At 41.6% G+C, this 12,808-nt stretch overlaps 1 protein-coding gene across 4 annotated transcripts in view; it reads right to left on the reverse strand.

Moving 5' to 3' along the window:
• CACNA1F (calcium voltage-gated channel subunit alpha1 F) overlaps positions 1-12,808 on the reverse strand; it is an 86,230-nt gene that overhangs the window by 60,047 nt on the left and 13,375 nt on the right. For all 4 annotated transcript variants that reach the window (XR_012850302.1, XM_075835282.1, XM_075835281.1 and 1 more), the window contains exons 7-12: positions 12,028-12,167; positions 11,600-11,742; positions 9,435-9,587; positions 5,090-5,286; positions 3,900-4,003; positions 1,991-2,151 (exon numbers count right to left, since the gene is read on the reverse strand). Coding sequence is in view for 3 of the 4 variants with exons in the window: in XM_075835282.1 (XP_075691397.1) it covers positions 1,991-2,151; positions 3,900-4,003; positions 5,090-5,286; positions 9,435-9,587; positions 11,600-11,742; positions 12,028-12,167 (898 nt within the window). In the remaining variant the exon portion in view is untranslated. The remainder of the gene's footprint in view (positions 1-1,990; positions 2,152-3,899; positions 4,004-5,089; positions 5,287-9,434; positions 9,588-11,599; positions 11,743-12,027; positions 12,168-12,808) is intronic.

A 12,808-nucleotide genomic window follows, 5' to 3' on the forward strand; every position in this document is an offset into this window, starting at 1 on the left:
TTCACCAACACTGTCACATCACAGCACAAACTAGTGAAAAGGACCACACGACACGGATAAGGGAATAGGACTGTGGAGGTTTACACCACAGTCCATGAGGGACTAGTCACAAGTAAGTCACAAATCACGGAGTACACAAGTCAGAGAGTTACTGTGTGTTTCGGAGGAATGGTTAGGATGCATTAACCATTGAAGTTTCCCCTTCCTCCTGCTCGTCAAGTCGGCCAGAGTGACGCCTGTATGTAAGAGACAGACGGACATTGCACACGACAGACAAATAGACATTGTCCACAAGAGATACACTGTGACGTAGAACATGACATTGTTTGTGACCGAGAGGAAACAACACGTGTGAAACAAACAGACAGAGACTCTAATAACGGAAAGACTCCAAGACTCCAGTGTAGATGTCTTCTAGAACAAGACGCCCTCAGGGAGTCATTGCAGAACCACGAGTTTTCAAAGATAATAACAGATAGAACTATATAGTCTTATTACATATGGATGAATTTAGCAGATTATTGTCCTATATGGCTACACAAGTATTCTGTGAGATGTGATCATTTCTAGTATAACTGATAATATTCCCTAGTAAACAGTTTAAACCTGACCTGTTCCTATCTTTACCAGGATTTTCTGCTTATCCATATAAAGAAATGTCTGTATAAAAAGGAGGAGCGATACTGGGGGCGAGAAGTTACTCAGACTTTTTATTATCTAATATCCCTGCGGTCCAGGGATGTGAGAGGGTTAATACTGCCACCCCTAGTGGTCTTTTAAGGGCTCATTCCAACTTCCCTGGTGGTCTAGATGCTGAAGGAGTCAAAGCCAACATCCTTGCGGTTCTGGGGTATTTTAAGAGGTTAACGCCAATATCTCTGGGGTCTAGGGTAGTGAAGGTTTAAATGTAAGCATCCCTGGTAGTTTAGGGCAGTAAGTGGTTAACATCAACATTTCTGTTGGTCTAGTAAGTGCAGTACTTTTTATTGCAAACATTTTTTAATGCCAACACCAGCCTGCCCGTTTCAATTACCGGGTAGGCTAGCCACATACCGGACGGGTCGCAACCCTAATGTTAACCCAAATATCTGTGCATGTTTTTCAAGGTCCTGATCCTTCCGCCCTTCCCATCTAGTCATCTGGGACAGTTAATAGCTATGGCTTTACTCCAATCTGGTTTCCTTTTTCACCATTGATCATTTTATTTGAACTCGGTCAGATTGCTTTGTCTGATAGTAATTATGACTTCTGTGATCTGTATACTAACAGTAGCCTATAAGCGTTGTCTACTACTTTTCTTCTTTGTGCTTGCAATGTGCATTCGGAAGTTTTTGCTGTGCTTATGAACATCTTTCTCTGAAATCATCCATAGAAAGAGAGAGTAAAAAGAACTAAAGACAATATAATATACACGATTAGGAAAAATGAACTGGAAAATGTATACTGTGAATTCAATAATAATAAAGTAGGTAGGTAGTAAAGCTCCCCCTAGAGGTGGTTTTAGACAGCTGAAATGTTAGCATTTAACTCTGTGTCTATGCAGGGTATTTGGAGCTCCGTATCAGAAAAACTCCACCGACTATAAAGATATATTAAAGGGTTATTGCTGAATTATAAATTGATGGCATGTCGCAACGATATGCCATAACATTATGATCAGTGGGGGTTAGACCTCTGGGACCCCGACCGATCCTGAAAATGAAAAGGCGGCAGCACTTATTTAGCAATAAGTCTTCTTCGCTGTTTTTCCCTGCACAGCAGCGCTCCGACCACCCGTTGCGCAGAGACCTGCAGCCTGGAAAGAGGACGCAGAACTAAATCTGCACTGCGGTTCTGCATTCTCATCATCTATGACGTCTATATGTTATAATAGGGCATATGGAAAGGTGTTGTCCTCATGAGGCAAAACTTTTAAATTACGTAAATCTAAATTTTCTTCCGGTGTACTTTTGAAGGTGTAAACGTTGCTGATTTTTTTTCCGATACTCACGGTTGTGTCTTTCTTCTCTATCGTCACTTTCTGGTTCAATATCTTCAGCCTGTGTTATCCAATCTAGATATCCTTTAAGATCTTCCTCCATTTGCTGCTTCTCCCTCAGTTTCTGGAAGTCCCCCCTGGCTTTGGCCTTCTCTCTTTCCTTTGAAAACTCTCTACGACAGAACAGAGAGGAACAAACTGTGTGAGCACAAACAATCCCAGGACCCAAAGCAGCATGGGATCCACTAATGCTCTGTACTAAAATTGGGCAGCAAGATGCCCACAGGGGAAATGAGGCATTACACAGCTCCCATTGAAATCAGTGGGCTGTCGTTATAATGCATGGACATGCCGGCTCCTCCAGAGAGAGACACCCTTTGTAGCCGCTTTCTGCTTTGACTATTTAATGAAGGTGCCAAACAAGGGACTCCCCTGTATTAACCCTTCTACGATATTTGAAAATGTTTTTTTTTTTATAAACCATACAAACCCTTCAAGAATCAGTTTGCAGTCTCTTGCTAAAGAGCATCTAACAAAGCTTAAAATGCTTTGCGTAAAACCATAGCAAAAAAGATCATGTTCCCAACTCCACCTTGCATAGCTTTTGTCCATAGGCTTTTACATGTCCGTTAGTTGCTCCTTCGCAACAGACTACATAGAAAGACAGGAGACATGATATAAGAGCAATGGTTCCCTCCATTGCTACTGCAGCCACTTTATATATAAACTCTTAGACCTCATGCACACGAACGTTTTTGCGTCTGCAATTTCTTCAAAAATGCGGATGAATTGCGGACAAATTATACGGTCCGGATTTGCGGCCCGGGCACATTGAATTAGTGTGTGCACGGTCCGTGGATTACAGACGGCCTGCTGGTGTCACTCCGCGGCCGTCCATGCCGTAATCACGGACCGCGCACAGGCCGTGTGCATGAGGCTTTAGCTACTCGCAACTTTGGTGCCAGATGTCTTATGTATCCTTATAAAAGGTCTGTCTTTTTGTAGACAGTGCCTGCACACATTATTAAACATTCCCATTTTTTCATTGTGAGTCAAGAGGGGCTGCCTCTTATTCGGTTCCCTCTACTGTTGTATAACTTGGGTAATATAATCCCTCTCCGCTATGATATGAGATCTTCGGTCGCTTTCTTTATGTCATCAAGACTAACAGTTCTTAAAGGAACACTCCGCCATTGACACACACTGTAGTGCTTAATGCAGAGTCTGAGGGGGCGACGTATGACACAGGATTCTCTCTTTGATGTTCTTTCTATCCCTGTGTCATGGATTGCTCCCTCAGGCACTACACTAGACATGCATAGGTTTTGCCTAGAGTGTTCCTTTAAGTATGGCAATATTCGGAGACTGACAAAGATGGCCAGCACTGAGACTGTGTAATGGCACACAGGTTTTATTACACATAAAGGTCTACTTATTCGTAAACTGGAAGCCTTACCATTAAAACTTTACCATTTAGATTATCAACTTCCTTAGGCTGAGTTCACATGTTGCGGATTTGTAGCAGATTTTCAATGCTGATTTTACCATTTACAATGCAAAAGGTGAGAACCGCGTCAAATGTCTGAAATGTGAATTTTGTGCACTTCATTAATAAATATGGTGCATTTTAGGACTCCCTTTAGCCACACCCCCTTTTCACTTTTTTTTGAAAAGTGTCTAGTAAGGCGCAAAAAGTGTCTAAAAACGTAACAAATCTGGCACATTTGCCATAGTAAATCTGCCCTTTAGTGTCTAAAAGTTTGAATTCTTTATCAGGCCAAGTGAGGTTCCCTTTAAGTGAAGTTGCTCGCCATGGATAACGTATTGACAAACTGATGACAGCTAAGGAGGTAAACAAGAATTCTTCAGAACAAAATACATTCATTTTTTTCTTCTGAACCCATTAGTAGTGCTCACTTACCCGCTCAACACACCCAAGACAAGGTTTAAGACGAAGAATGATCCAAAAATAACCAAGCTGACAAAGTATACCCAGGGAAGCTCGTGGCCCATAGCGTCCTGCATCTGCAGACATAGAAATGAATAAGAAGACTGAATGACATGAGATGGTTAAAAATATTGGATCATGTACAGAAGTGCTGATTTGGTAATATCATGAGAGTGACGTTGGAAAGAAAATGAAAAAAAAAAACCATACAGTATATATAATGGAATCCATTACAGTCTAGGGATCACAGCATCTAATTGAGACCAATGCCTGAGAACACATGGAGTGGCAGTCGCACGCGGCAACGAAAATGCGCCCACATGTGGCGGCGAATGGCTGCATGATTTTGCTTTTAATCGTGCAGCCATTCACCACCACAAGGGGCGTGGTTTTGGCCACGCGCGGCTGTGGCTCTGCGTGTTCTCGCCCTTATGGCACAAGTAGTTGTTTATTTTGCAACAGATTGTATCTGCTAAATGCTAATGTTAACCAATTATGTTCTTTAAATATAAAAAAATGGAACATTGATGTGGCGAGAATAGAACATTAAAAATATTTAATCTAATGTGACAAAGAAATTTATTTTTAAGAGTTTCACAGAGGGGGGGGGGTCCCCTGCGTGGGATCATGGAGGTATGTATATACAGTAGAAGAGGGGGCAGCTTTCCTGGTTCTTGGTCATGCCACTGTATCACCACATCATGGGCAGGAGGGTCCATAATTTGCTCCCTCTTCCCCTGTAGCGGAGAAGTTTGTGCGATTGGGCCAATTTCCCCCCTGTTGTACGTAATATCGTGGTCCTGGTAGAAGGGGGAGTTCAGCCAATACATAAAGAAGGGGTTTGGAGCCAACCTGATATTTGCCTCCTCTACCCACAACCTGATCTTTGACTCATCCACCCAAACCAGCAACAGGTGGTGCCTCTATGGCACGTATAACCATCCTATAGTTATCTTGCTGGTCAAGTACGATAGTAAAGAGTTAAAAGTCTAATGCGTTCAAACCCAGTGATGCCGAAAAGGAGACGGTAACTACGCGTTTTAAACAAGTGAAGAGAACGGCATGGAAGTTAACGTAAAAGTGAAATATAGAAATGGCAGAAAAGACTGTGATGAGGTTTGACATGCGATATTTCTATATTGATGGCACTTCATCTCACTCACCCAGTAAAGAACATCTGTCCAACCTTCCATAGTGATGCACTGGAATACAGTCAGCATAGCAAAAAAGAAATTATCAAAGTTTGTGATACCCCCATTTGGCCCTTCCCACTTGCCCCGACACTCGGTGTTATTCGTGTGACATTCTCTCCCATGACCAGAAAAAGCGCAAGGGGCGGGTTCTTCTTCTGCAGGAAGGTCTGAAATATAATAAAAGAAAAATGACTTAGGAAACAGTTGTAGACGTTCTGTGCGGTCACCTACAGATGGCGCTATTGTAACACAGTGTACACGAGCAGTGCGACATTCCTGAGATGTACTTTGTGTTTTGCAGTGACACTACTAAGACGGCTCTAGAGAAGATTGGGGAAAAAAAGATGATAGGAGGAATTCTATAAATAAAGAGATCATCTTTACCGGAGTGTCTCAGTCTCCACCCGACAATGCACTGCACAGGATCCCCCTTAAAAGTCGATCTCACAAATGTTTAAGTGTTTATATTAAAAGGTCTCTTGCTGTAAGTCCAGAATTCCCAATGTTTAAGCTCCCGTATTAGATAATAAAGTGTGGTACACTCTGGGTGCGGATGGGCTAACAAAGTGTGCCCATTAGTGGCACTCAGAGATAATGTAATTTACTTTCGGCACCCAAAAATCTTTTTAGACTAGGCAGCAACACCACACTCTTTACCACTCAACTTAAAGGTCCTACATTTTAAGAACATCAACACCTAAAAAAAAAACTTTAAAAAAATACAAAACTCAGTTGTGCTAACAAATCTAGTTCTATTGATATATACTGTGTTTTTTACTTTATAATAGCATAGCCAGTTATACTCCTGAAGTATTTAAGTTACAGTAGCCATTTATGTTATGAAGGTCTTTATTTTGTCACAGAGTCATGCAAGCTTCATAGAAAAGCATAGTCCCTGCTCTTTCCCCCCTACCCCTCTCTCTGTGGTCTTCCAATGCAGTGACTGATCTATGGTAACCAGACACTTTATACAAATACCTGGAGATCTGATTTAATAATTTTTTTTTTTAATTCTTCTTCATTCTATAGTTATACTTATTATAAAAAATTTACAGCAATTCCTAAATATAAATACAATTTATACCCATCACATCAATCCCTTTACAAATTGATTCAAGACAATGAAATTCCCCATGACTGTTCTCCCTGAGTGGCGGTGGTGATGTGCTGTCCATCTTGACAGTCCCTCACATCGTCACTCCATACAACTCCTCCTTACAGTGGCTATCCACAAATTCGGAGCGGATATTGGGCTGCAAATGTGGACTCTGCATCCGTATGTTGTGCTCTGAATGCACTACATCCATAGATATCACTGCTGCATGTGTATTTATATGCAGTTTTCTCATGTTTTTCCTGCAATTGCGGACATGGATTTAAATAGACTTTGTATTACAAACCGTAACCATGATTGTGGGAAAACCGTAACAAAAAACGCACCTTGAATGAGAATATCCCCATAGTATTGCCAAATGTTACCCAGTAATTTGCAAATCAGTGATCGACGTCGGCTCATCTGCTGTTCTACAACTATGACTCCCCTTTCAGTCTCTCCTGCTAGGACTTGGACTGTTGGAAAGCCCAAATCTGCCTACCAGTGCGGCAAACAATGATCTCCGTTATATTTGTTCATCACTGTATATGTTATTGTGTACACTTTGGCACAGAGGACTGAGACATCACACCACGCCTAAGCACAGTCTTTAGTTTAATGAGATCTCTAGCTGGCCTTGGCCTTGAACGCCTGCTGCGGGGAGAAACATATGGTGATCATAGGCAGATCCACAGCTTAAGTAAAATAAAAACATTCCTTCGGTTTCCTGTGAACTCAGATACACTAATCTTTAAAGAGCTGATGGCTTCAAAATGAGTTCCTAGATCTGCACTGCTATAGTTAATGACATGATACACCAGGAGGGGACTAAGTAGACCTTCCTAGATCTCTCTTATAAAGCTTTCTTGTAAACCCATGTTATTTGTACTGTATGAATAGGATAAGACTCAACCCATGTTTTCTTGGATAGGATATGCCAGTCATTATATAGCCAGGCGTCATGTACATGGCAGAGTCAGAAACATGAAGCCTGTCCATACCTAGGAGCGGTGGGCACTTTGTGTGCTGCCATCCCGTGCCTGTATTCGGCACCATATTGTGGAGATATTATCCCCTAGATCCGATGGAGATATTATCCCCTATTATCCGATGGAGTATGCCACAATTTTTTGGGATTCACACTGGGGTACAGTAGGGTCCCACACACTTTACACTTCTATGGGTGCTATATTACTTCTCTGTACAACTTGGAGGTTGTAAAAAAACTTGTGCATGAGGCCTAAATCTGGCTGTGGATAAACAGATTATCTACACTAACAAGCAAAACTGTGCTGATTATCCTCAAAAGTAAAATTCTGAACCGCTGCAAAAAGTCTCAGTGTGGCCATGTATTACATGCTCTCCCATGCATTTGAATGGGTGTCATGTAATACCACATTTCTCCTGCAGTGGTCAGTGCAGGAGAACTGTATGACCGCTATTTTATAGCTGCCAGACCTGCTGGGTCCTCACTAATAGAAGGTTGTCTAGATGGGAAAAGTGATAGGATAGGTTCACAACAGTCCTATCCTTAAAAATAATTACACATAGCGGTTATATATACACTACCGTTCAAAAGTTTAGGGTCACTTAGAAATTTCCTTATTTTTGAAAGAAAAGCACAGTTTTTTTCAATGAAGATAACATTAAAGTAATCAGAAATACACTCTATACATTGTTAATGTGCTAAATGACTATTCTAGCTGCAAACGTCTGAGTTTTAATGCAATATCTACATAGGTGTATAGAGGCCCATTTCCAGCAACCAGCACTCCAGTGTTCTAATGGTACATTGTGTTTGCTAACGGTGTTAGAAGGCTAATGGATGATTAGAAAACACTTGAAAACCCTTGTGCAATTATGTTAGCACCGCTGTAAACAGTTTTGCTATTTAGGGGAGCTATAAAACTGACCTTCCTTTGAGCTAGTTGAGAATCTGGAGCATTACATTTGTGGGTTCGATTAAACTCTCAAAATGGCTAGAAAAAGAGAGCTTTCATGTGAAACTCGACAGTCTATTCTTGTTCTTAGAAATGCAGGCTATTCCATGCGAGAAATTGCCAAGAAACTGTAGATTTCCTACAACGGTGTGTACTACTCCCTTCAGAGGACAGCACAAACAGGCTCTAACCAGAGTAGAAAGAGAAGTGGGAGGCCCCGCTGCACAACTGAGCAGCAAGACAAGTACATTAGAGTCTCTAGTGTGAGAAATAGATGCCTCACAGGTCCTCAACTGGCAGCTTCATTAAATAGTACCCACAAAACGCCAGTGTCAACGTCTACAGTGAAGAGGCGACTCCGGGATGCTGGCCTTCAGGGCAGAGTGGCAAAAGAACAAGCCATATCTGAGACTGGCTAATAAAAGGAGAAGATTAATATGGGCAAAAGCACACAGACATTGGACAGAGGAAGATTGGAAAAAAGTGTTATGGACAGACGAATCGAAGTTTGAGGTGTTTGGATCACACAGAAGAACATTTGTGAGACGCAGAACAACTGAAAAGATGCTGGAAGAGTGCCTGACGCCATCTGTCAAACATGGTGGAGGTAATGTGATGGTCTGGGGTTGCTTTGGTGCTGGTAAAGTGGGAGATTTGTACAAGGTAAAAGGGATTTTGAATAAGGAAGGCTATCACTCCATTTTGCAACGCCATGCCATACCCTGTGGACAGCGCTTGATTGGAGCCAATTTCATCCTACAACAGGACAATGACCCAAAGCACACCTCCAAATTATGCAAGAACTATTTAGGGAAGAAGCCGGCAGCTGGTATTCTATCTGTAATGGAGTGGCCAGCGCAGTCACCAGATCTCAACCCCATAGCGCTGTTGTGGGAGCAGCTTGACCGTATGGTACGCAAGAAGTGCCCATCAAGCCAATCCAACTTGTGGGAGGGGCTTCTGGAAGCATGGGGTGAAATTTCTCCCGATTACCTCAGCAAATTAACAGCTAGAATGCCAAAGGTCTGCAATGCTGTAATTGCTGCAAATGGAGCATTCCAAGACCAAAGCAAAGTTTGAAGGAGAAAATTATTATTGAAATAAAAATCGTTATTTCTAACCTTGTCAATGTCTTGACTATATTTTCTAGTCATTTTGCAACTCATTTGATAAATATAAGTGTGAGTTTTCATGGAAAACACAAAATTGTCTGGGTGACCCCAAACTTTTGAACGGTAGTGTGTATATATATATATTTATTTTTTATTTATTTTTTAAATACCTGTGCCAATGTAAAAGCAAGTCTTATGCATTCGTCCAATGAAAAGTTCCAGCCCGATGATGGCATAGATGATAATGACAAACAATACCAGCAAAGCAATATGGAGTAGGGGCACCATGGCTTTCATTATAGAGTTCAATACAATATGCAAACCTGCAAAAAAAAGAACATCAGTAATTATACAAAATATAATATATTATATTAGTAATGTATTACAAAATCAAAACTCAAACATAGTGCAATACAACATAACACAAACTAATAATACAAAACAAGCTACCGTAATAAGCCTAGGGGTGCAGGGTAATAGAGAATATCATTGTTATATAAAATAATAAAATAATCCCAAGACAATGGGTAATGGATTGATTGCGCTACAATTGTGATGATTGTGAGAAGCGGCATTAAAATGCCATCCCTTTGTAATCATCGTGTCCTGGTTGCATTGATTCATTGAGCAGCAAAAGGCTAAGGGCCTGTTCACATCAGCATTGGTTTCCGTTGAGGGGTTCCGTCTGAACTTTTCGTCGGAGGAACCCCTCAACGGAAAGGCAATCGGAACCATAGGTTCCGTTTGCATTACCATTGATTTCAATGGTAATGCTTCCGTTGCTTATGGGTTCTGTTTGTCACCGTTGTGTAAGGTTTCCGTTTGTTTTGACGGAATCAATAGCGCAGTTGACTGCGCTATTAATTCAGTCAAAACAACGGAACCCTTTCATAACGGTGACAAACGGAAACCATTAGCAAAGTTTCCGTCACCATTGAGATCAATGGTGATGCAAACGGAAACTAAGGTTTCCGTTTGCCTTTCCGTTGAGGAGTTCCCCCGACGGAAAGTTCAGACGGAACCCCTCAACTAATAGCAACGCTGATGTGAACCCAGCCTAACACAACGGACGCAAACAGATGCTAACAGATGCAAATAAAAATCCCATTGATTTCAATAGGATTTTTAACGGATCCGTTTTTATCAGTTATTTTAATATAAAAATGGACCAGAGAAATGGTTTATAAAACGAAATGTGTTTACTTAACCTTATGCGGCTTTGCAAGCAATGTCATCCAGTCCTATGCTTAAAAGGAACTATACACTTACACTCAATACTATATGTCATCATTCAGTGTCTTAGAGCAGATTACGGGGGTCACTGCTAAAGCCGGAGGTGTTTGCATTCAAAACATTAATAGACACAGTCTAGAACAGCAAAGATAAAACAATCTTTAGAATTCGGGCCATCCGATGTGTAAAGACCACTCAACCCAGTTGTCACCAAATCCAAGACACAAACATTTATCATTGACATACAACAGCAGGACATCATACAGCCAAACCTATTCTTCAGAATACAAGCTAGCAGACAGACTCCCTGTCAGCACATCAGCATACACAGACTGTTCTACGTCAGAATATAGGCTGTAGTCAGTATCAGTGTTCTGCTGATAGAATTGGCTGGGTAACAGTGGAGAATGTAAACTGTGATTTTAATAGTTCATTCCTGTTAGTAATAGGTGCAAATTCTATTACAAGACTATTATAGGCATATGTTGCTTTTAATGCACACATTTAAGGGATTTCCCAGGATTACAAAAACATGGCTGCTTTCTACCAAAAACAGCGCCACATCTGTCTATAGGCTGTGAGTGGTATTGCAGCTTAGTTCCATTAAAGGGGTTGCCAGGAATGAGGCGGTTTTTCATACTGATGACCTATCCACAGGATGCTGTTTTACGGAGCCCCTTGAAGCACAGGACTAGATGACATTGCTTGCAATGCTACATATTGCTGCACTGTGAATCAATGCAAGCAGTGCCATGGTAATTGCAAAGGGATGGCATTCTGATGCCGCTTCTCACAATCATCACCCTTTGTAGCGCAAACTTCAGTGCCCAGTGTCTTTGAATTATTTTATTACTTTATATAACAATGATATTGAGCCCTACTGGGGGTAAAAACTAAGTCTATGTGATAGTGATTCTTGTAGAGAAAAAATTATGAAGCTGTGGCAGCCATCATTACAGTAAAGGAACTGGATGAGCCCAGGTGCGGTCAACATTTACACTGTGACTCTCATGGTGAAGATGGAGATACCCTCAAAGAAAAGCAAATTTTTAAGCCTCAAATTTCCGAACCTTAAAAAAAGAAGTGTTAATCTGATCCTTACTTGGGACACCCGATACAAGTCGCAACGGCCTCAGTACACGAAATGCTCTCAAAGCTTTCACGTCAAAACCTCCAGGCTTTCCACTCATGTGATGTGCATCTCCTTGCTTGTGCGAAAACTGTTCCAGAATTACACTGAAGAGCCTGTAAATAAGTTATGATAAGGGATGTTATGATAGGGAGGAAATAGAAAGAAAAAAAAAGACATACAAGATGCTCAATCTTACAGGGTACCTCCAATATTCTCGTCCCCTGCAAGAAGTTTAAGTGTGATGGTGGGAAGCACAGCTGGTGGTATTGTTGCCGAGGCTATCTTACAATGCTCGGAGACTCCCCAGCAAAGCTCTTATGCCGGAGAGGCTTCACGAATGATATAGTTGCTGGGGGGGGAGCCAAGAACACCAGGTACCTGTGAAAATAATTGCTTACCCAATAACTACAATGACAAAATCTAAAAGATTCCATCCATTCCTGATATAGGCACTGGGGTGCATGACCAGTCCATAGGCAATGACCTTCAGGAAGCTTTCCACAGTGAAGATGATGAGGAAAATATACTCCACTTGTTCCTAGGACAAATGAACATCATCATTACACCGGACGGAGGCATCAATGCAGCTATATACTGTACTGTATCTACAATGATCATCACGTATCACAATGTAAATGAAGTAGAACAAACCTTACTAAAGATAGACCACCAACCACTCACTCACTTACAAATGGTGGAAGACTTCTTTTCTGGAACACGATACATCCTAATATAGAGCAAGGCTATGGTTATACGTAGACGGGCCTTTTAACCAGTCATTGGTTTAGAGAACAATGTTACAATGTAGACATCAAGTAATAGGCGAAGAGACTATATCTATCTATTGTGATTGAGGAAAATTAGATTTTAAAGTGGATGGGGCAGCTGAATATACTGCCGTAGGTAAGGGCAGCACTATACAGGGGCAGGTCCGTCCTCCTATTAGCCAAAACGGCACAAAAAATTAGACATAACTAAGCCGTGACCAGGGGCGTAACTATAGGAGGTGCAGAGGTTGCGGTGGCACATGGAGCCTAAAGGTGTCTTCACACCCCAGATAGCTGCTGGATAAACGCTCGCTCAGCCCTCAGCTATTCCTCCCAAATTCCCACACACATATGCACGCTTGGCCAAGTGCGCATGTGTTCTCAATGGGGAAAGGGGATGCTCTGACAACAG

Source organism: Rhinoderma darwinii, chromosome 8 (assembly GCF_050947455.1).
Source record: "Rhinoderma darwinii isolate aRhiDar2 chromosome 8, aRhiDar2.hap1, whole genome shotgun sequence".
In the NCBI taxonomy this organism is placed as follows: Eukaryota; Metazoa; Chordata; class Amphibia; order Anura; family Rhinodermatidae; genus Rhinoderma; species Rhinoderma darwinii.